Source organism: Ursus arctos, unplaced genomic scaffold (assembly GCF_023065955.2).
Source record: "Ursus arctos isolate Adak ecotype North America unplaced genomic scaffold, UrsArc2.0 scaffold_34, whole genome shotgun sequence".
Classification (NCBI taxonomy): domain Eukaryota; kingdom Metazoa; phylum Chordata; class Mammalia; order Carnivora; family Ursidae; genus Ursus; species Ursus arctos.
Genome location: NW_026623030.1, coordinates 6,959,213 through 6,980,976, shown reverse-complemented (window position 1 = coordinate 6,980,976; position 21,764 = coordinate 6,959,213). Strand labels below are relative to the sequence as shown.

The 21,764-nt window shown below is 49.2% G+C and overlaps 1 protein-coding gene across 2 annotated transcripts in view; it reads left to right on the top strand.

The window, feature by feature from the left end:
* Positions 1-21,431, top strand: part of IMPA2 (inositol monophosphatase 2) — a 43,047-nt gene extending 21,616 nt beyond the window's left edge. The window contains exons 3-8 of one of the 2 annotated variants that reach the window (XM_026486278.4): positions 1,798-1,902; positions 4,150-4,195; positions 6,180-6,288; positions 18,894-19,002; positions 19,723-19,874; positions 21,008-21,431. In XM_026486278.4, the coding sequence (XP_026342063.1) occupies positions 1,798-1,902; positions 4,150-4,195; positions 6,180-6,288; positions 18,894-19,002; positions 19,723-19,874; positions 21,008-21,123 (637 nt within the window). In that variant the 3' untranslated portion in view covers positions 21,124-21,431. The remainder of the gene's footprint in view (positions 1-1,797; positions 1,903-4,149; positions 4,196-6,179; positions 6,289-18,893; positions 19,003-19,722; positions 19,875-21,007) is intronic. The other variant, XM_026486279.4, reaches the window with a different exon arrangement.
* The last annotated feature ends 333 nt before the right edge of the window (positions 21,432-21,764 follow it).

The window sequence follows — 21,764 nt, the reverse complement described above, 5'->3', positions numbered from 1 at the left end:
ACTCAGTGTCGCCCAGCCCCAGCGCCCTGCCTCTGCTCGGAGGCGGGGCTTTCTCCAGGGGGCAACAGCTGGAGGGGAAATGATACATGTTCGCTCCTCACACACACAGACCGACTGCAGATCCGTTATCAGACAGTGGGGCTAGATGACTGTGTGTGTGCATGGAGGGCGTGACTTTCACAATCTGTGAAGTGGAAAGGGGTGGTCCCAGGTGAGTTGTGGGGCATGTGACGGCGCTGGGGTGACGAACAGTGACGTCAGAACGCACGGCACTGGTTCTTTCTCTGCTGCAGACGAGGACGACACTTGAGATGCGGCGACTGAGAGTCAAGAACTGCTTAGTTTTTTGAAATTGCATTTAATTTAAATTATTTAAATTTAAACAGCCACACATAGCTCGTTGGTACCATGTTGGGCAGAGCAGTTGGAGGTTTCCAGCTCAGTCCTTTTATCCATCTCATCTGCAAGTTCATTGTTGCCACATCTTAGGACACACAGTTCCTCTGGAGAAAGTGGTTTCCGGGAGCGCTTCGAGGCTGAGCAGAAAGGGCCCGCCCTGGCCTCTTCAGGGGCTAAGCAGCTGCCTGATGACCACAGCAGACAACACACCACATGCCAGCAGGAGGACAGGAAACTTTTCTTGTTTTTCATTCATTTATCCTTCTTAGTAAAAACATACTGTCTTCAGGTCTCCTTTTCTCCAGTATAGACACAGACATAGCATGAGAAGCTGCTAGAAGGCTCTCCACCAGGCCTTGTATTCACGCATAGAACACGTGTTTGCTCAGCAGCTTCTGTGGGCCAGGCCCTGGTGACAAGGCGGTACACGGGGCAGAGGCCCCACTCTTGCTGGACCCGGGTTTGTTACGTGACAGTTGGAGACGTGGACCAAGCACTCAGTGTGCCAGGCCCTGTGGTGAACACTTTAGATCAGAATGTGTGTTTCTCGTTTGGCTTCCTAACAGGAAGTAGACAGCCCACTCCAGTGAGGATGGCTCCCAGAGGGCTTGTCTACTGAGGACTAGTTATGAAGGGGGGGGCGGGAACGGGCCCCTCCCGCTGGTGCAGGGCAGTGCACAGCCTGCGTCCTGGGCTGGCCGTGTCCCTACAGGCCGGGGGGCACCAGAGCATGAAAAAGACGGTGTGGCCCACCGAGGGGCTCCTAGACCACATGCCAGGATGGAAAGGGCCTCTGAGGAGATACAGCAGCTCCTGTTGAGCCCAAATGGTGGGCGGATACAGCTGTCACCTCGTCTTCAGTTCAGAGGAGGCCAGGCTGGGGACAGACCTGGCAGGGGTCAGCTGTGGGTGACATTCGGTTCCTTGGGTCCAGCCTTCAGTCCGCCCCAGCCACAGCACTACTGGTGGGAGAGCTAAAGCCCGAGGCCTGCGCCCTGCTCCCCGGCCAGCGTTCCCCACGCTCTTCTCCGTCATTTGTCTTCAGCCTTCTGTCCTCCAGACTAAGGTCAGAGCAGAGTTGAGCTTTGCGTTAAAAGGCCTGTCTCCCAGTGTTCTTCATTCTCGTCTCTGTGCCCCTGGCCGGCTCACACGCCCCGATGCTTTCCCCCTACGTTGAGGTGTCGACTTCACGTTTTCTAATCCCGCTGAGTAAGTAGGCTAGCAGCCAGATCGAAAAGCAGATGGTCTTTTACAGACGCTGCCTCCCTTTGACCCAGAGAAGCCATGATGAGATCTCTGCTGTGTCTGCTTTGTCCTTGATGGGACCAGAAGCAGTCTGAAGCGCTTTGTCTCGAGTTCTTGGCGAGTTTTCTCAGGCTGAGCTCCTGCCCACCACAGGTTTATTGCGGAAGAGTCAGCCGCCGCCGGGGCCAAGTGCGTGCTCACCCCCAGCCCCACGTGGATCGTCGACCCCATTGACGGCACCTGCAACTTTGTGCACAGGTGAGCATCAGGCTGGGCCACCCCTGTTCTCGTCCTTAACCCGTCCTCTTCTCTCAGACTTTGTCTTTTCCAAAACAGCCTTTTTCGAGGCAAGAGTCTATGAACAAACCTCCAGTAGGTGGACAGTCTCATTGAAAAGGTGGTCACGTGTCGATCTTTTTTTTAAAATGAGGTTTTCCATTTGGGAGCTACTCTCAGCATGTAGGAAATACTCATTTGTTCAAACCTGTGGTGTTTGTCATCTTTAAAACGTTGGGTTGAATTAAGAAGGACCGCTTACGGAGGCCCCTGGGGAAGCAAGCAGGGTTACGAGAGCAGCGCGAGTGGCCTGGCGGCCGCAGAGCCCAGCAGTGAGCCACAGCACCCGAGGGCTGGTGTCGCAGAGCTGCTGTGGAGGTGAGAGCAGAGCTCACGCCGGGGGAGGCGGGACGAGCACCTGCTGGCAAATCGGACTGAGCAAGTAACAGCCAAAAGCCAGGAGGTTCTAGGGAGATCCGAGAGGCCCTTGGGGAGGGAGAAGGGAGGCGAGCTGCAGCTCAGGGGGGTGATGGGGACGTGGCCTCTACTCTGGGTGCTCTGACCAGTGGGGTGGGCGTCGGAGCTGCCCAGGGACACGAGAGCACCTCGTGTGGTGTGGTTTCCACAGTCGGCTGGTTCTCTGACATGAACACGCATGGGGCCTCCTGGAGAGCTGGTTGGCACAGGCTCCGGTCCCCTCCCCGGTCCCTTCCCGGTCGGGCATCCCATGGATGTGCATTTCTCACCAGCACTCAGGCAACACCAGCAGTGCAGACCCCACGGTGAGAGCCCCTTCCCCAGATGGCTAGGAAACGCTGTTTCCTTACATAAAGTGAAAAAGTCTGAGCACAGGCAGACTAGGGGGCTTCGTTCCTGGTGCTTGCTCTCTTCTGTGTTCTGCCTCAAGCAGCGTGTTTGTGTGTCAGCGTGTAAGGTAATCCTGACCTGTCATGTTGGTCATCACCCTTTTCTTAACATGAGTTACCTTGAGAATTTAGCTGGTCATGCCCACACAGTGCCTTTCGAGGCAATGGAATAGTGCCATCTGGTGACCGCAGCAGCGTCAAGAGACTAATTTGAACTACGGCGTGACAACCCCGACCCTGGGCAGGAATTCAAGAGGAGCCTCAGGCCTCCCCTCGTAGGTGTGTTTCGCTGAGCAAAGCTCAGCAAAGCTCCCGTTCTTCTGTCTTGCTTGTTACTACTGCGTGCTGGTAAGGGGGACAGTGGAGGGGTGCTGAGTCCCGTCACGTGGTGAGACCCACACATCCACCAGAGGGCCTTGTGGGCCCCAGTGGCCCTCAGGTTCCAGGACATCTTCAAGAGCCGCAGCGTAGCGCTCTTTGTGGCCTATAGACATCAGAAGACTTTGGCCACTGCAGCTCAGAAGTTCTGTTCATTCTCGGATCCAGCAGCGTCAGGGCTGAAGCAGGTGGGAGAGAGCTCTCCCAGGTACCTGGAGTGGAGCCTGGCGTGTGGTGTGTTTGCTCAGCGAGCCAACCACCCGGTAAGCGTGCGGCTGCCTCAGCCGCGGGCCAGGCTCACCTCCGCGGGGGACTGGCTTCATAGTTTTCTGTAGGTTAGTAGTACGCAGCTCCTTCCTGCTTGCTGGTGAGCTCTGCTGACCTTCACGTAGAGAGAGGTCATTCTGAAGAGGTACAGCAGTAACAGCGAAATCACACAGTAAAACCACAGGCAGTCTGCAGTGGCACAGCCGGCCTACGACGCTCCGGCCCAGGCCTGCAGCTGGCCGTTTGCGAGCTCACTCAGGACACAGGGTGAGGGTTGTTGTCTCCCAGACCCAGCCTCGGCGGGGAGGCTGTGATGCCGCCTCCTGGGGGCCTCTCCTCACCTCACTGGGGACATGGGTGTGAGCTTTTTGGAGGTGTCTGCTGTCCCTTTACGTCTCTGAAAACCAGAAAGCTGATGATTAAAATCCCTCTCCACTGGGTAGTTGATGGTCGTTGCTGAATTACAGCCCTCGTACATGACTTTCGGAATACTGCTTTCTCTCAAGGTAGTCTGTCTGCTAAGCCTATTTGTCTTGGAAGCAGTTAGTGACATTGTGGGAAATAACTTTTTAAAAAAAACAAACCCACCCACACTGTAGAAAGGTCCTTCTGTGCCTCCAGTGACAATGCTGCATAGCAGAGCCACAGAGAGGCTCCGAGGAGTTTGCATGAGACCATTTATGTTTTAGAGTATAAACCATTCTGTCTTCCTTTGCAGATTTCCCACTGTGGCGGTGAGCATTGGATTTGCTGTAGACCAAGAGGTACGTGGTGGATGGGTTCCCCTGGGCCCGTGGTCCTGAACCCCTTGGGCCTGGCTTCGCATTGTCCTTTTTGGATTTGACCCCTGTACTCTTGTTTTTCTTTGTCATGTGTCTTAGTCATGACTAGTAAATCCAAGCATGTGTTTTTCAGATCTGAGAAAGTAAAGGAAAACTGGTTTTGGGTGTGTGGGTTTGGGGCCTCATGGGCAGCCCACCCCCATGGTGACGGGCCCTTGTTTCCACCGTAGTCTTTCTGTGATGCTGCTGGAGAAGCATGGAAGGGAAAGTTCTGAGCAAATGCTCCACGTTAGTCTCCCTCTGACCCCTGGGGCGTGTGATCTAGTCCCACACAGAAGAGACTCCTATTTTTGGAGGACATTTTTAATCCCCGTCTTTCATTAGTTCTTCTCCATCTTTCCCTGGCTGTTAGCATGAGAACACGGCTGCTTCAGGGTTCCCATCACCCCTGGAGCTAAGCAACACCATGAGACCTGCATCGAGGGCATTAATCAATTTAAGCAGTAATGCCTAGGAAAGCCTTCACTTCTGTGTGGTCACCACAGTTACATTTAAGTAGGACTGGGGGTTCAGTATTTTCCAAAAGCAGCCCTCCACTAGGCACTGTTTTCTCATCTTTGTCCTCAACACTGGCAGTGATTCCCTAGCATGGAGACGGAGGGAAGTTGATACCTGCGTAAAAGTACTTAAAGTGAAGATACATAAGAATTTTAATATCGAAATCTGGTTAAGGAGTTACATGCTCACGTGTTTCCCTGTTCAGTGTCACTGAGACCAAGTAGGTGGCTGAGCAATAAGCTCAGGGGGTGACGCTCGTGACCACATGTCGGTAGCTGGGTGGGGAGGACAAAAATGCTGTGTGCGGGCAAGGTCTCCGGTGGCGAGGCCTGCAGCTTCGATGGGCCTGGTGTGGGTGACGGTGTGCAGGTGGGTCGGACGTGTAGTGGAGGGCTGTGCTCAAGGAGAGATTCCCAGTCATCCTCACCCTTCCCTCCCACGAGCAAAGGCCTCCAGGCCCCCCGACCACCCCGGGGGCACAGGGTCTAGAGGCCTTCATGCTTCTAGGACTACCCTGATTTGGGAACCCCCTTAAAGCTAGGGTGGTGGGAAGGGGGTAAGATGTTGCTGGAAAGCTGACTGAATGGTCCTCTCCAGAAATAAACCCTTTTCCTGCATTGCCGGGGAGTCCATTCCACTGCTCACCCCAGGCCAGGCGGGACTCTCCCGAGAGACTTGGCCTGGGTCTCTCTTCATTTTCCAGGGAGACGAACACACGGCCAACCCCCAGACCACACACACTTGCTCCTATTAACCCTGAATAGTGGCGAGTCAGTACAGGAAAGAAACAAAAAGCACATGAGCGTAAGGCAGTGTTTTTTTCCATGCTCGCCTCTTCTTTCGACTGTTTCCGACTGGGAGGCTGCTGTCTGAGGCGTTTGTTACCTGCTTTATGCAGCGTGGCTGCGGTTTGGCGCCCTGCCCGCTCAGCGCTGCGCCCCTCCTTGGTGAATCACCTCTCCTCCTTGGCCGTCCTTGAGTCTGATTCCGTCGGCTTTACAGATGTATTCTTAATTTTTCACATGTCAGCAACTTTGAGGGTTTCTTGTGGGGGTGCATTAGTCACAAGTAGCCTCCCCCAGCCCCCACCCCCCGAAACAGAGGCCTTTCTGAAGAATTAAGCTTTTTCAATAACTTTCAGTTACTAATGCTTGATTATGAGGTTAATTTTTAATAAAGCTGTATTCGTTTTAATACATTTTTAAGTATGTGATTTTCAAAAAGACAGTGTGCTTTCATGTCCAGTTTTGAACTGAGACACTAATTTTTTTCAATTCCCTTTCGAAAGGTAGTTTCCATCGTATTGGTCCTAACACCTAGAACCCTTCCCCCTTCGAATTACTACGTTATTTTCTGTGTCAAATGAGTGAAGCACGTTTGTTTTCTGTCCTGCCCCTGCACCCCGCAGCTTGAGTTTGGAGTGATTTACCACTGCACGGAGGAGCGGCTGTACACGGGCCGGAGGGGCCGGGGTGCCTTCTGCAACGGCCAGCGACTCCAGGTCTCCGGGGAGACAGGTGGGGCTTCACGCGGCTCGCCTCAGCTCTTTTCAGAGTGAGAAACGTGAATGGAAAATGCCAAAATCACCCTTCTGGGAGACGGTGCTGGAGGTCTCCGGCCGAGGGTTCAATTCCTTTAGGGACATTGCGTCCCTGAGGACCCGGAAAGCGAGCCAGTTCTGCGTCCTCATGGTTTTGTGGATGTGGCCAGGAGCTTTAAATAGTCTCATTCTGCTTTACACTCACATCTTTCAGCTTTCGTGCTCAAAGGAACCAGTCATCAGTATGGTTTGGTCTCTAGCAATCCAAGGACAAGGGCAGAGTCAGAAGCATGCTCTGGCCCTCAGAGCGTCCAGGGAGACATCAGTCATCCCGACGTCACCGGGGCGACGTCACCCAGGTGCCATCCGTGGCCCCCTGGGTGTGGACGGGCTGCTGTCGGCTTCAGTTTCCGTGAGAGGACGAGTGGCCATGGGAATGAGTTGTGTAGACAAGCGACGTGTCCACACACCACAGCTGTATCCCTGTCCACGTTATTCCTGAAGCAGAGCCTCGGGGACATCCGGTAGCTTCTATAAAGGGACAATGGTTGTGTTAAGCTGCATATAACTACATACCGTTCACAATACGCCAGCTTAGGTTTCTCAGGGTCTTTTGGGCCTTTCTTTCACGCTGATGAGGTCAGTGATATTTTTCCGCACGGTGGGACAGGTACTGTCCTGTAGGGGGCAGAAGTAAAAGAAGAGCCCCTGCTTCAAAGCAGCCAGATCAGGAGAGACCTGGAGAGCTCCCTCAGGTCCGTGTTTGGGTCTGAAAAGGTAGAAAGCCCCGTTCCTGCGAACTTCTCCCTTGCGCATTTCCGCAGCAGGACATCTTGAGGTATCCTCCCCCATCATGGCTTCAGTCTGGGGGCCCCAGTGCTCCCCTTTTCTTTGTTCTTCCTCCTTGGATGACACCCGTGTGCCTAGATGGCCTCAGAGGCAATGAGAGGAGTAAAGTGTGTCGCTGCCCTCCAGCGGCCCCTCGGTGCGTGAGGAGAACGAGTTCTCCAGCCGTGATCTGCAGTGTGGTGAGAGCATGGCCGATCAAGGAGCCCTGGGTGGGTGGGGGGACAGGAGCCCCGTGTGCCTGGAGCCAGCCAGCCGGCCCAGTGGGGAAACCACGAGGCTCCTCCAGGGGTCCCTAAGAGTCGCGAGCATGCCCAGGGGAAGGGGAAGAGCACATGAGGCTTCAGACAGAGGTGGGACCAGCAGGACACGCTAACCGGTTAATGCTGCTGAGTCCCAGAGAGATTCCAGAACAGCCTCCAGCCTTGCCCCATGCCTCCCTCTCCCAGAAATGTTTCGTTTGGCTATGCACAAAGTAACGTTAATTGTGGGTGCACATGCCAAGACGTAACCACTCAGGCCAGATTGTGTAAATCAGTAGGGGGAAGCATGTCATTAAACACGCTTACGTGAACTTTGCTCTATATTACATTTGATTAGGACGCTCGGCTCCATTCACACACACTCGGCTTCCTGGTCGGCTGCCTGTGTTGCTCAGTCGTGCGTGACAACTTCACGTCCTCAGCAGGGCTCTCAGACCCACGTGGGCAGGGCCTTTGGGTGACCTCTACATCTGGCCCGTCGTAGGCCCTCTGGTCATAAACCCCTTCTGCGACACAGCCGGGGTTCCCACTTCTCTCAAAACCACCCATGTTCTGGAGCTCATTTTTACAAAAATTCTCACTACAAAGAGTCTAATGTGCTGTTTTCAGTGCTGGTTGTTTAGTCCTTGGGGGGTGACAAGGTGTCTGCGGAGACAACGGAGCAGACCGTGCAGCACCGTTGTGAGGTGTCGTGCAGACCCGGTTTCGGTCCCGATTCTGCCTCCTCGCAGTGCTGTGAGCTGTCACTTAGCCTCCTGAACCTTCGTCCTCATGTGGTAGGTGGGGGACGTGACTGACGGCAACTGAGGAATGAATGCAGTTCTGCAAGGGGAAGTGCTCAGTGAGGTCCCACAGGTGAGAGTCGTTATCCAAGAAGAAACTTCAGTCTTTGCATAAGATCATTAACGCCCATTGTTAAGATTAGGATGCATTTCTGGAGAAAACAGGACACCCACCACTGATCTTTCTCTCTCTTTTCCTTACTCCTATTATATCTTGCCAGAAGGCTTCCATTCACAAAGTAAGAAGCAAGCAGAACTACACTGGATGGGGTGAAGGATTAGATTGAGGCCAGAATTGCATTAGAACCTTTTTCTTCACATCCCACCATGCAGAATTTCAAATACGTATCAGGTAGACAAAGTTCAGTAAACACACATGACTCACCCTGTGTCCCATTTGTCCACTCATGGCCAACCCTGCTTCATCCATAGTGCCGCCCAGTTCCCACAGTCCCCAGCAAGTCCCTGATACAAATCCCACACGTAGTATCACTTTCTAGTCAGTTTTTCAGTATGTATCTCTATATAAATGATTCTTTGAAATGCATAGTCACAATACCAATGACCCACCCCTCTAAAAATTATCAGTTACTCCGAAAGTCATTAAATAACCAGTGTTCAAATTTCCAGTTGTCTCGTCCTGTGGGAAACAGCCCTTCAAGGCCCCACCCTGAATTCTCAGGGCTCCTTGTGGCTCTTGGGTCAGTCTTTGTTGCTAGGTCTTCTCAGTGGACAGAGCTGGGAAGTTGTCTTTAAATATAAAAGTCATACTGGTGTTTTCAATCCATATTTGTGACAACGAGACTCTCTCCCTAACTATTTGCCTATGTCTCCTCTCCCCGCGCTGGAACCCACGTGCACGGTGACAGCAGGAGTGATAAATTCAGTAATGTCACACAGTCAACTTTTCCTCTTTATCTCACAACATACACCAGTTATGATTGAATGACTGAATGATTCTAGCCTACTAACAACAAACCATTGCCCAAAGCAGTCGGAAGGAGGTTTTGTGTTGTCTTGTCTTTTGTGGTTCTTTCATCCGTAGCGAATGTCCTACCAGGGTCTGCAGTCAGATTGCTGTGAGAATCTCTGAAGCCGTTCTTTGTTCCCTTTGCCACCAACTGAGGATAATCACATAAATGCAGTTGTTTCACTTTGTTTTTAATTTAGGAGGACTCGTTTTTAAAATTTGATTTGATTTTGTAATTATATAAAAAGGTACGTTGTTCCAAAGTCAAATCTATAAAACAGTATATTGGAAGAGGTTTAACTTCTGTCCTTGGGCTTTACCCTAGTCTCTTCCTCCCCCAGGGAATACCATCTAAGAAGTCGTTACTGTTGCATTGTTCATTTTAGGTGTGTGTATGTTTCTTTGTTTTTTTTAAATAAGCAGCTGCGTGGTTTTTTGGGTTTTGTTGTTGTTGTTGTTTGCTTTTATTTTCTGTTTTGGTGTAATTTTAGTATTTAGAAAGGTTTATGTTTTTGTTCCGGGGCGCCTGGGTGGCTCAGTCGTTAAGCATCTGCCTTCGGCTCAGGGCGTGATCCCAGCGTTCCGGGATCGAGCCCCACATCAGGCTCCTCCGCTGGGAGCCTGCTTCTTCCTCTCCCACTGCCCCTGCTTGTGTTCCCTCTCTCGCTGGCTGTCTCTCTCTGTCAACTAAATAAATAAAATCTTTATATATATATATATATATAGTTGTTGTTCCAATGATTTCCTTTATATAAAATTTTTCTATACTTGAATCCCTAGTCTTCTCTTTTTTGGGTCATTGTCTCTTGGTTCCCTATTATCAGTAACATGTAAATTAGCTTGTAACCTCTTCTTCCCCTCCTCATATACTCCAGGATATGATTAAAGCGCAATAACCGTTTCCTCTCAGTTACGACAAGGCAGTTGGCTAGCTTATCCTACGAGTCACACCCTCTCCTCGTTACCTCCCCACCTTTGGGTGGTTGTGCTGCATGTGTGGTGGTTGGCAGGGCAACCAGCCACGTGTGTGATGCTCTCACCCTAGAACTATCAGTTAGTGTGTAGTCTTGGTTCCACAAATAAATTAGATTTAATACCCCCCACCAGCCCTTTATGTTAATGCATCTCCGGTCATGTTGGTTGTGTGAGGCTCAAGCTTGTTCACTAGGACAGCATTTCTCAAGCTTTTGGATCTTAGAACCAACCCTTTTCTACTAATGAAAAAATTATTGAAGACCCCAAAAGAGCTTTCATTTATGTAAGTTATCTATAGGTATTTATGCGTTTCAGACTTCTTTAAAGATTTTATTTATTTATCTGTTGGGGGGGCACAAGCAGGGGGAATGATGGGTAGAGCAGGCGGAGGGAGAAGCAGGCTCCCCACTGAGCAGGGAGCCCAGTGCGAGACTCGATCCCAGGACCCCGGATCACGACCTGAGTGGAAGGCAGACCTCCAAATTTTTCCAAATCTCTTTATAATGTCTGACTTAATAGAACATTGACAACTGGATTCTCATATCTGCTTCTATATTCAGTCTGTTGTAATGTATTATCTTGATATATGAAGAAGATCGGGTCTTACACAGATAAGTAGTTGGATAAGGGACAAGTGAGGAATATTTTAATAGACTTTTGTTGGTTTCTTAAAGGTTAGTTGCAGTGTGAAACCTAATGACATAACAATGAATATTTTGTATTCTGTGACTGTGAAATTTATTGGGCAGTTTCCTACTTTGAATGGATCTTTTGCTCACGGATGACTTTGTAACATCATGTATTGGTCATTTGGAAAATATGGGTTCACTGACATTTTTAAGCTCTTTTAAATGTTGACCTATTGATCTTAAAATACTAAGAAAGTCATACTCATTAGTATCACCACTCTTATGAGAAATCTTTAAGTGTTGGGAAGGTGTCAAGCTTTTGGCGGTAGATACAAGTCTTCCCAAATTCTAATTTCCACTTGAAAGCTTGAATTTTATCATTCTGGAGTAAAACTGACATTTTCCTGCAGAATGTAAGTGTAGCAGAGAAGACTGCATCGACCACCAGAACAGGTGGTGCCCCGCCTTGCTTTATCTACTCTGCAAATGTTAATACAGTGAAAAAGGCAAATAATGGCTTAGTTTAACTTTACAGATTCCTGAAAGAGGCTCAGGGGCCACACTCGGGAACTTCAGTTGGTCTCTCAGGAAGACCTCCTGGGAATAATAATCACAATCTTTCCCTGTGTCCATAACAGTTTGTCAGTGGCCTTTATACTTGGAAGTCCATTCTTCTGGTAATAAAACACATGGCTCACATTTTCTTGTGTTGACTGTCTTAAATTGTCTCCGTCATCTTCTGGCATAACATTGTCGTTGAAAAGTCTGAAGACAGTTTCATTTTCTTGCCCGTATAAGGGACTCCAGTTTTTTGCTTGAATGCCCAAAGGATTTTTTTTTTCTTTAGAGTACAGTAATTTTAATAGAGTATATCTCAGTGTTATTTGTTTTCAGTTAGTTTCCTAGGCACATCATGGCTCACCATTTTTTTTTTTAAGATGTCATGGTACACCATTTCAATATTCAATTTCAAGACCCTTTTTTCTTTTTCTTTTTTTTTTTTTTTACTTTCAGAAGAGTTTTCTTGAATTATAGTTTTTAGTATTTGTTCATTTCCAGATTCTTTTGCTTTGTTTTTGTCTTCTGGGTGTTCTGTTGTAAGTATGTTGGAGCTTCTCTGCTTATCTTTTCTGTTTGTCTTTTCTATTCCACAATTCCACAATTCCAGTTTTGCTTTAATCCTTTTCACCAGTTCCACCATTTTGGGTTTTTTTTTTTTTTTCCCTCCATTTCTCTTTTCTTTTTTTAAAAAAATATTTTATTTATTTGTTTGACACAGAGAGCTAGCGAGAGAGCGAGCAAAAGCAGGGGGAGCAGCAGGCAGAGGCAGAGGGAGAAGCAGGGTCCCTGCTGAGCAAGAAGCCTGACACGGGGCTCCATCCCAGGACTCAGGGATCATGACCTGAGCCGAAGGCAGATGCTTAACTGACTGAGCCAGCCAGGTGCCCCTTCCCCTCCATTTCTTACAAAGCACAGTCTATTCTGTTTATTCTTTGTTGCTTCCGTTTAATCTTTTCTGAAATAGTTTCTTTTCCAATTCTTCCTAAGTTCTGGCCCCTCCACTTTCTAGTTAGGCTGTTTTTTTTTAATGTATTCTTCATTTATTTATTTTTATATAAAACTACTTCTGTTTTGTGGACAAATCTTTCTTTCAATCCTTGATTGACTGGAGAGTTGTTCTTCTCGTTCTTTTTTTTTTTTTTCACATGTAAGTGTGTGTGAGACTCACCCATCATTCTTTTTAATTTCTTCTTTCTACTTGAAATCTGTATTCCTAAAATTGGGAGGGGCTTGTGGATAGTGGGGGTGGGGGGCGAGTTTAGGACATTTTTTGTAGTTTTTTCTAGTTCTAGAGTGCCCTTGTCTGTTGTTTTTCTTAAATGTTCCCAAACTTGGCCTTAGCTTTATATATATATATATATATATATATATATTTGGCTCTGTTCCCCTTCTTTTTTTTTTTTTAAAGATTTTATTTATTTATTTGACAGAGAGAGAGACAGCCAGCGAGAGAGGGAACACAAGCAGGGGGAGTGGGAGAGGAAGAAGCAGGCTCATAGCGGAAGAGCCTGATGCGGGGCTCGATCCCATAACGCCGGGATCACGCCCTGAGCCGAAGGCAGACGCTTAACGACTGAGCCACCCAGGCGCCCCATCTGTTCCCCTTCTTAACTGTTACCTGGATCATCTCTTTTCTTTGCCTCTTTTATTCTAGTTTAGTGAATTTGGAGTTTACTCCCATGTGTTTCTATTCAGTGCTGGATCCTTCCCCTAAGAGGTGCTTATAAGTCAGTTATAGGAGATGGTAGGGCTGGTGGCTCCTTCCTTTCAGCCTTGACCATGCGCCCAGTACCACAGTCATGAACTGTTACGTGCTTGGCCCCTCTCTGGGTGAGCTTCTCATATTGGCCCGTGCCGGTCTCCAGGGAGTGGCTGTTGCACCTCTTCTGGTGCTTCTCTCTTCCTCCTGATGCCATGTGGTCTTGTAGCTGTTGGAGGTTTCCCCCATCCACTTGTGTTTTGGGGTTTGGATATACCTTGTGGATATAGTTTGTCTTGTAGCTCTCCTAGTTGTTCCGGGTTTTTTTGTTTTGTTTTGTTTCTTTAAAGATTTTATTTATTTATTTGACAGAGAGAGAGAGCACAAGCAGGGGGAGTGGGAGAGGGAGAAGCAGGCTTCCCGCTGAGCAGGGAGCCCGATGCGACACGGGGCTCGATCCCAGGACCCCAGGATCATGACCTGAGCCGAGGGCAGATGCTTAAGGACTGAGCCACCCAGGCGCCCCTCCTAGTTGTTCTGTTTTTATCAGACGGGGTTTGGATAAGTTAAAAACTATGTGGCCCTTACAGAGGTTTCCAATTCTTTCCCTGAATTTTAAACAATACTTTTTTTCCCTCAAATTACTTGTTTATTAAGAACAAGTTTTTAAATATTTTAAAATAATATATTGAACTGAAAGTCAAATACTGTAAAATTAACCATTTTATTTTATTTTATTTTTAGAGAGAAAGAGTGCATGGGGGGAGGGGAGGACAGAGGGAAAGAGAGAATCTTAAAAGCAGGCTCCACTCCCAGCACAGAGCCCGACACAGGGCCCAGTCTCACAACCTGGAGATCACGACACGAGCCAAAATCAAGAGTCAGACGCTTAACCGACTGAGCCACCCAGGCACCCCTAAAATTAAGCGTTTTAGAGTGAGGCGTTCAGTGGTAATTAGTGCATTCACAATGCTGCACATGCACTTGGCTCCAGGTTCTCACCCTGTGCCCACTGAGCCCTTTTCCTCACACTGTCTCTCCCCAGCCCCCCACCAAACCACCAACCTTCCATCTAATGCTTATGTTTTTTTCCCTAGTACTTATGTTTCTAAGTTAAATAGAATTAAATTTTATTTTCCTGTGGGTAGCTCTTAATGGTCTATAAGAAGTCTGGAAGAATTAGGACAGGTGTGTAAAAATACACACTGGTGTAAGTGCTGTCACAGGGGCTCTGTGTTCAGCAAAAGCAGTTTGTGTTCAGAGGGGTGTTTCCTAGACGTTAAAGCATGATCGGCTCCTTTTCCCTGAGTACATATTTCAGTGTCTACAAATGACTTCTTCTCTTACCTTTAAGTTGTGCATTTCTCTTAAGACAACATTGCTCTTTGATACTTGGGGTATTTTAACCTTGCTCAACCAGAGCAAGGGTTTTCAAATTGTTAGAAGTCCTATTAATGGATGATTTTTTTTTTCTTCCTAAAATCTGTTTGTTCTGAAAGTATACAGAGATGCCCTACTTCAAAATCTATTGGATTTTTTTATTGTGGCGAAATATGTACAGCACAAAATGTCATTTAAAATATGTAATTTAGTGGCATTAATTACATTTACAGTGTTTTCCAACCATCACCACCATGTTTCCAAAATTTGTATCTCTCCAAGTGAAAGTCTGTACCCATTAAGCAATAACTCCCCATCCCCCCCCACACCCATGAAGTCACAGAATATTTTAAATTAGAAAATATATACATTGTGGGGGCACCTGGGTGTGTCAGTGGGTGGAGCGTCTGACTCTTGATTTCGGCTCGGGTCGTGGTCTCAGGGTCCTGGGGTTGCCTAGCCTCAGATCCGCGCTCAGCGGTGGGGCGGGGGGGTTCTGCTTGGGATTCTTTCCCTCTCCCTCTGTCCCTCCCTCTGCTCACTCACTCTCTCTCTCTCAAATCAATAAATACATCTTTAAAAAATACATATATATGTTAACATTTGATTGAGCTAAAATATTATGGTAAATGTAGTATAAGGGATAACAAAATGCAAAAATCAGTGATTATGGGTAGCTAGAAATAATCATAAGATGATGTTAGAGATTGTTTTATCTACGGTAAAATAAAACCATAAAAAGCATTTTGCCTGTAGGTGGCAGCACTCAGGCTTCCTTTTTCCTTGTTCTTGATTTCATTTGGGAAAAAAAATTCGCCAGAGTGAGAAAGAATGGATACATTGCAGCTAGAAGAAGAGGAAAGGACTGGATACAGAGATATTTCTTCACAAATTTAAAAACTATGGGAAGAAACGCTTTCTTTCACATAGTCACTGGACAAGCTTGAGTTCAAGTCTGGGCCTCACCACGTAAGGGCCACATGGCCTCACGCAGGTCACTTCTCTAGGCTTGGTTTCCCCGTCTGTGAAACAAGGGCAGTGCGATAGCGAAGGCAAAAGAGAAATGGAACCATCAGTATATCATAAATGTAATAGAGGAATGGGATCGTAAATGTATCATAAATGTAAGGGGAATGGGATCATAAGTGTACCGTAGATGGAATAGAGGAAATGGAGACATAAGTAGAAAGTGCTTAGCACTGGCCTGTCTGGAGAGACCAAGAGCTTGGTAAACGTGAGCCACTGTTTCCACACTTTACTTGGTTTCCCTTTGTGAAATAGCCTTGTGGCACTTAGTCTGAAACCCTCTGCTCTTCCTGCACCAGCCCTGCCTGTAGGGGTATCTGCTTGTCTGGGCTGGCCTTCCAGGGACTTTCCTCTCCACTCACCCTGCAGCTAGCCCAGCCCTCTGATAAGGGCAGATTGGGCTAGGCCTTGGCCTGAACGAGTAGTCACATTTTTTTAATGAGGTATAATTGCCATTTAGCATTCTGTAGTTTCGGGTGTACAGCGCCCTGACTCATTGTTCGGCTTTCTAGTTCCTGGAAGGAACTCGTCAGTGTCTTCCTTAACGTCCTCCCAGGGTGACTGCGATCCTGGAGCCAGGAAATCCCTTATATGTAGGGCTTATTCTTTTGATCTTAGCTTCCTGGGAAAATCACTCTTGAAGCATATACCGCAGAGCGAGGGATACTATTAGGGTCTTGAAAATAGTACAGAATCATACCTTAGTGGGGAGGGGACAGTGGTACTACTGATAAAGCTGGGGGGGTGCAATTTGGGAAAAATTATCAAAATCTAAAATATGCATGCTCTCAGAAATCCCACTTCTATCGTTCTATCCTGAAAACACAATCAACACAGGTGCACAAACCTATAGAGAAGAAGAGATCGAGGTCGCATGGTTTATGATCACAGAAATTGAGAATGTTTATCTGTGGAGCTTGGTACCGCCAATGGCAGTCCTTCCACTGAGTGGAACAGCATGCAGTCCTTTCAAGTACGGAATGGTGGAGAAGGATGTGCTTCATACATTGTGTTAGCAAAGGAGCAAGTAATAGAATGCACTGTTTTTAAAAATACAGTGTTTTGATGTGGGTGTGTGTGGAAGATTCGAAGCTAGATAAGGAAATTAGAAGCTGTATCAGGCAACATGCCCTGCTCCCGCACTTCTCTTTCCCTCCTCGGCCTCCTCTAGGACAGCACATCCTTCTTAATTTAACAGTCACTCCCCAGATTTCAGTATGTTATCTTTCAAGAGTGTTTTTGATGAAAATATTTATCATCCAGAATTCACCCCCCCATCAAAATAGTATTATCCCTAGTGATTAGATTCTTACACTAGCCAGCCAAACTCTACTCAACTCCAACATTCCGCTCATAAATTTAAAAATGCTACTAATTTAGCAAATCAACCCAACTAAGAGGACTCTTACCAGTGTTTCTTTAATGCTGGTGATTGAAGGAAAGTGCTCATTGCATCAGTGACTACTTATTTTTTTTAATGTTTTATTTATTTATTTGACAGAGAGAGAGAGTGAGAACACAAGCAGGGGGAGCTGCAGGCAGAGGAAGAGGTAGAAACAGACTCCCCTGCTGAGCAGGGAGCCCGATGCGGGGCTTGATCCCAGGACCCTGGGATCACAACCTGAGCCAAAGGCAGACGCTTAACCGACTGAGCCACCCAGGCGTCCCGCATCGGTGACTAGTTATTAAGCATTTACTGCCCCTGGTTCTGTCAATGTCGTTTTCTTCAAAGGAGGTCTTCTTTCCCTCCCCTGGGGGAAATACCTTCTCAGTTTGCCACCCCGAGAAAGAATCAGGAGCTCGGGCAGTGACCCTTCCCCGGGGATCACGGCCCCTCGTGGGCAGAGCCCATCGCGTGCACACCGGACACGTGGGAGGGGCGTCAGAAGCTCCCCTGGGGTGCTGGTGTGCCCGGCACAGAGTGACTCAGACCTCGTCTCCTAGGCGGGTAACTGGTGTGGGGCCAAGCGATTTTCAGAAAGTGGTTTAGAGTAGACAAGGAGAGCCTCCAATTTAAGAAAAGGGGAAAATGGATATAGATTCTGTCTGAGAGGAGGTGGCCCCCTCACCGTCATCCAGTCCCTCAGTGAGAGACTTTGTGGGTCTCGATGTAGGATTGGACCCATTGAGGGGCGTAACTCGTGGAGTGTGTTTTTCCTTCAGGTCGTGGAGTGGCCTTGCGCTGCTGTCTGAATACGCTGGGGCCGCCGATGGTGCCCAGCCAGAAGGCCTGACCAGGCCCGACAGACTAAACGTGGTTGTGTTTGGGCATCTAGCAAAGCAAAGACAAACTGCCTCTGATCGCCTGCCCGTGAGTCAGGCACAGGGAGGGAGCCCAGGCACGTCCCTGGCACCCTCGGGCCAGCTTCCTGCTCCCGTCTTGGGACCGAGTGCGGGCCCGAGCTCACCGCCGCTCTGTGCTGAGACGGCCATGGTGTCGGCCTTCTTTACGCCCGGTGGGGTTCCTGCTGAAACTCCCTTTCCCGAGTCGTTATTTATTTATTTATTCATTCATTTATTATTATTTTTTAAAGATTTTATTTCTTCATTTGACAGAGAGACAGCCAGCGAGAGAGGGAACACAAGCAGGGGGAGTGGGAGAGGAAGAAGCAGGCTCCCAGCGGGGGAGCCTGATGCGGGGCTCGATCCCAGAACGCAGGGATCACGCCCTGAGCCGAAGGCAGACACTTAACCACTGTGCCACCCAGGCGCCCCGCCAAGTCATTATTTAAAAGTTGCTTTCTCCGCAGAGATGCTATTTCTGTCTTTGTGATCATAGCAGTTAGAGAAAGCTTTTTTTGTTTTTTTAAAGGTTTATGTATTTATTAGAGAGAGAGCGAGAGGGGCAGAGGGAGAGGGAGAGAGAAACCCAAGCAGACTCCGCACGCGCATGGAGCCTGACATGGGCTCAATCTCACAACACCGAGATCAGACCCGAGTCGGAACCAAGAGTAGGAAGCTTAACCGACTGCGCCAGCCAGGCGCCCCTACAGAACGGTTTTTAAAGACAGATGTATTTGAGGAGGCTTTTTTCTTTTTTGTCTTTCAGACATCGGGTGGTCCCAGTTTGGGGTCATTTAGTTTTTATTTATGACCGAGTGATGGTAATTTTCATTAGCCGCCTGACTCTTCCAGGTTCTTCTCTGCTAACTATCCCTGAAAAGAGAGAGAACCGAGGCTCTGCTGCCTCTGAAATCTGAAACAGAAAGCAGCCTTAAAGGAATGAGGATGGAGTAGGCAGGTGCGGGGTCTGTTGCCCTCTCTTCACCGTGTCCTCACGGTTCAGCACAGCTATCGGAAAACTTCATAACGTCAACCTCTCAACAGATGGTGCTTGTTCTGAGCGGGAAGGAGAGGCAGATACTTGAGGTTTGCTTCAGAGGGAGCCCTGACTATTCAGCTGGAACCGAGACTTGATTTTCCTGATCACAAGGCATTCTTTCTGCTGCAGATATCTCCAAGGCCTTGGTTCTAACGGAAATCGGCCCCAAACGTGACCCTGCCACTCTGAAATTGTTCCTGAGCAACATGGAGAGGTTACTCCACGCCAAAGCTCACGGGTAAGACTTTGCAGTTCCCGGAGCACCCCGGGGCCAAAGAGGAAAGTGCCAAACGCACAGTCTTGCTCATAGCTCCCCAGGCAAAGAGGAAGAGATCCCCGGTGAGGGGAGGCGGCCCCCCCGCGCCCCATGCGGATGCCGGGAGAGCCACATGATGCTACATTGACTGGGGTGCTACCTCGTGCGGCCAGCTGTTGGGGCACCTTTGTTCCTTCCCGAGTAGCACTTCCAGAAGCCAAGTGACAGATCTTAAGACCCCCAACCAGCGAATCCTGTGTGGGCTTAGAGCCCTTCATAAATCACACCACTCCAGCAAACATTTAGGAAAAATAAATCCAAGTCGTGTGAAGCTGCTCCCGTTTCCACCCTCTCTCGGTCTATGCTAGCGCCATGAGGCAATTTCAGTTTCAAGTTCAGTAGCGTTAAGACTTGAGTTAGTCAGTGGCAGTAGCCACATTTCAAGTGCCCAGCAGCCACCGGTGGCTAGTATCGGCCACAGTGCAGACCGTTTCTATCCTCACAGAAAGCTCTCTTGGATGGCGCTGCTCTGCACCCCAGATCTTGAATCTAGAGTTTGTCAGAGAAGCCCCATGGCTCATTTTTAATGACTGGGAATGCCCGGCAGAGGGGTGACTTTGGATGACGTCAGCAGTTTAAGAGAAATCCGGCTTGCGCCCAGTGCTGCTCACAGGAGCCTTTGCCCTCTCCCCTCTCCTCCAGGGTCCGAGTGATTGGGAGCTCCACCTTGGCGCTCTGCCACCTGGCCTCGGGGGCTGCGGACGCCTATTACCAGTTTGGCCTGCACTGCTGGGACCTGGCCGCTGCCACAGTCATCATTAGAGAAGCAGGTGGCATTGTGATGGACACTTCGGGTGAGCCCCTCTGACCCTAGGCCCGCTGTCCATCCCCAGGGAAATGACAGCAGAGACTAGACCCAGTAACGCCACCAGACCCAACATCCCCCAGTCTAGACCTGGTAATACAGCAGACCTGATGTCCCCCAGACTAAACCAAGTGAGGCCACCAGACCCAGCATCCCTCAGATTAGACTAAGTACCACTACCAGACCAAGTGCTGCCCCCCGCCTAAGTTCCTCAGAGTCTGTTGGTGAGAGACCATGGGAGGACATTGGAAGAACAGGGGGCCCGTGCCTTCTCAGCTTTCCTGACTTCCTACTCTGTGCCTCGAGGCAGGAAAAGAGACCCCAGGATCGGGCTATGGCCACATAGTAGCAGCACCATTACTGCACACTGGCGTACGTTTGACGGTTTTCTAACGTACACGTTCTGACTCCACGCAATCCGATGAGATGGGCCAAAAAAACGTCACGCTCCCCATTCCAGGAAGAGGAGGCTAGCACTCCCGCGCCCTGTAACTCAGCACGGGGTCAGCGTGGTGTACAGCGTGAGCGCCCTGTGAGGTTTTAGGGGAACGGACCCCAAAAGGTGACCTGTCCTTCAACTTCAAGGTCGTCGTGTCCAAGTGACTGACCCCTTGGGGGCAAATCCCGTAGCATCTCTGCCCCCGTAACTATGCCAAGCTTCAGGAAGACCCCTCCTCTGACATTTAGGAACAAGGGGTCTAAGACTGGGTGGATCTCTTGAGATCCCGTTCTCTAGCTTTTTAGTCACGACTTGTTTGCCAGCCTACATCGGGTCACTGCTCAGACTTCAGACCTGCGGGCTGGGACTTCCATCACCTGGGGTCCCTGGTGCCACCCATGCCGCAGACGTTTGAGAACTACTGTCCCCTGTCCTGGTCTGACTGATCCTGTGAACCTCAGTCCCGTTGCTGGACCTGAGCCTGCACTCCTGTAGCGCAGCCTCGACTGCTCTCTTGCTGGGACAGCAGAGTGGGTGCTGAGGGGCTGCGCCCTCACTCGGGCCAGGCTCACGTCTCGACCTCACTATTTGGTCCCGCCTCGAGCCTGGCGCCGAGTCCTCATTCGGGACTGTTCTGCCTTCTCCAGTGACTCAGGCGCCCTCTCTTCTCTCTCTGTCCTCAGGTGGACCTCTCGACCTCATGTCTTGCAGAGTGGTGGCTGCGGGCACCCGAGAAATGGCGACGCTCATAGCTCAGGCCTTACAGACAATTAACTACGGGCGGGACGATGAGAAGTGAAAGGGAGCAGAGGGGCGGAGAAATGCCACCCGAGGACTGGGCCTTCCCGGCAATGCTGGGGCTGGCGGCGAGCCCCAGGGAAGACGCTGCTCGAGCGGCCTGCACGCAGCCAGTGTCTCTGACAAGCCCCAAAGGCAGGTGTTATGCTAAAGTATGTGGCTTTCTGGTTAAATCCACGTCGTTGACCGGGATTCGTTGTTTAGCTGGTGTCTCTTTACTCCGGCATAGCCTTTATCAGGCTAGTACAAGTTCTGTCAGGGCCCAAACCCCAGTCTCGGATGATGTACGTATTAAAAATTCAGTCTCAATTTTTTTCCTCCAGAATGTAAATCTCAGGTAATAAGGCTTTAGAACTGCTGATGAAGCAGACTTGTTCTCAGGCCCTCCCCCATGGTACTTCAGAACGCAATAAATCAAAATAAGGGCGCTCTGCTTATCTGTGTCCCTCGTTAGTGTGTCGCCTGTTTCCCCGAACAACCCACGGCTGGAGATCCAGGCTCTTTGGGAAAGTTCGCATATTAAAGCCCAAAGTTGGCAGCGTTTGCTGTCTGTCTGCTGCCTTTGATAAGCACTGTGAAAGCTACCTTCAGTGATTATCATGTGTGTGTGAATAGATAGAAGTGAGGCATATGAAAGCTTTA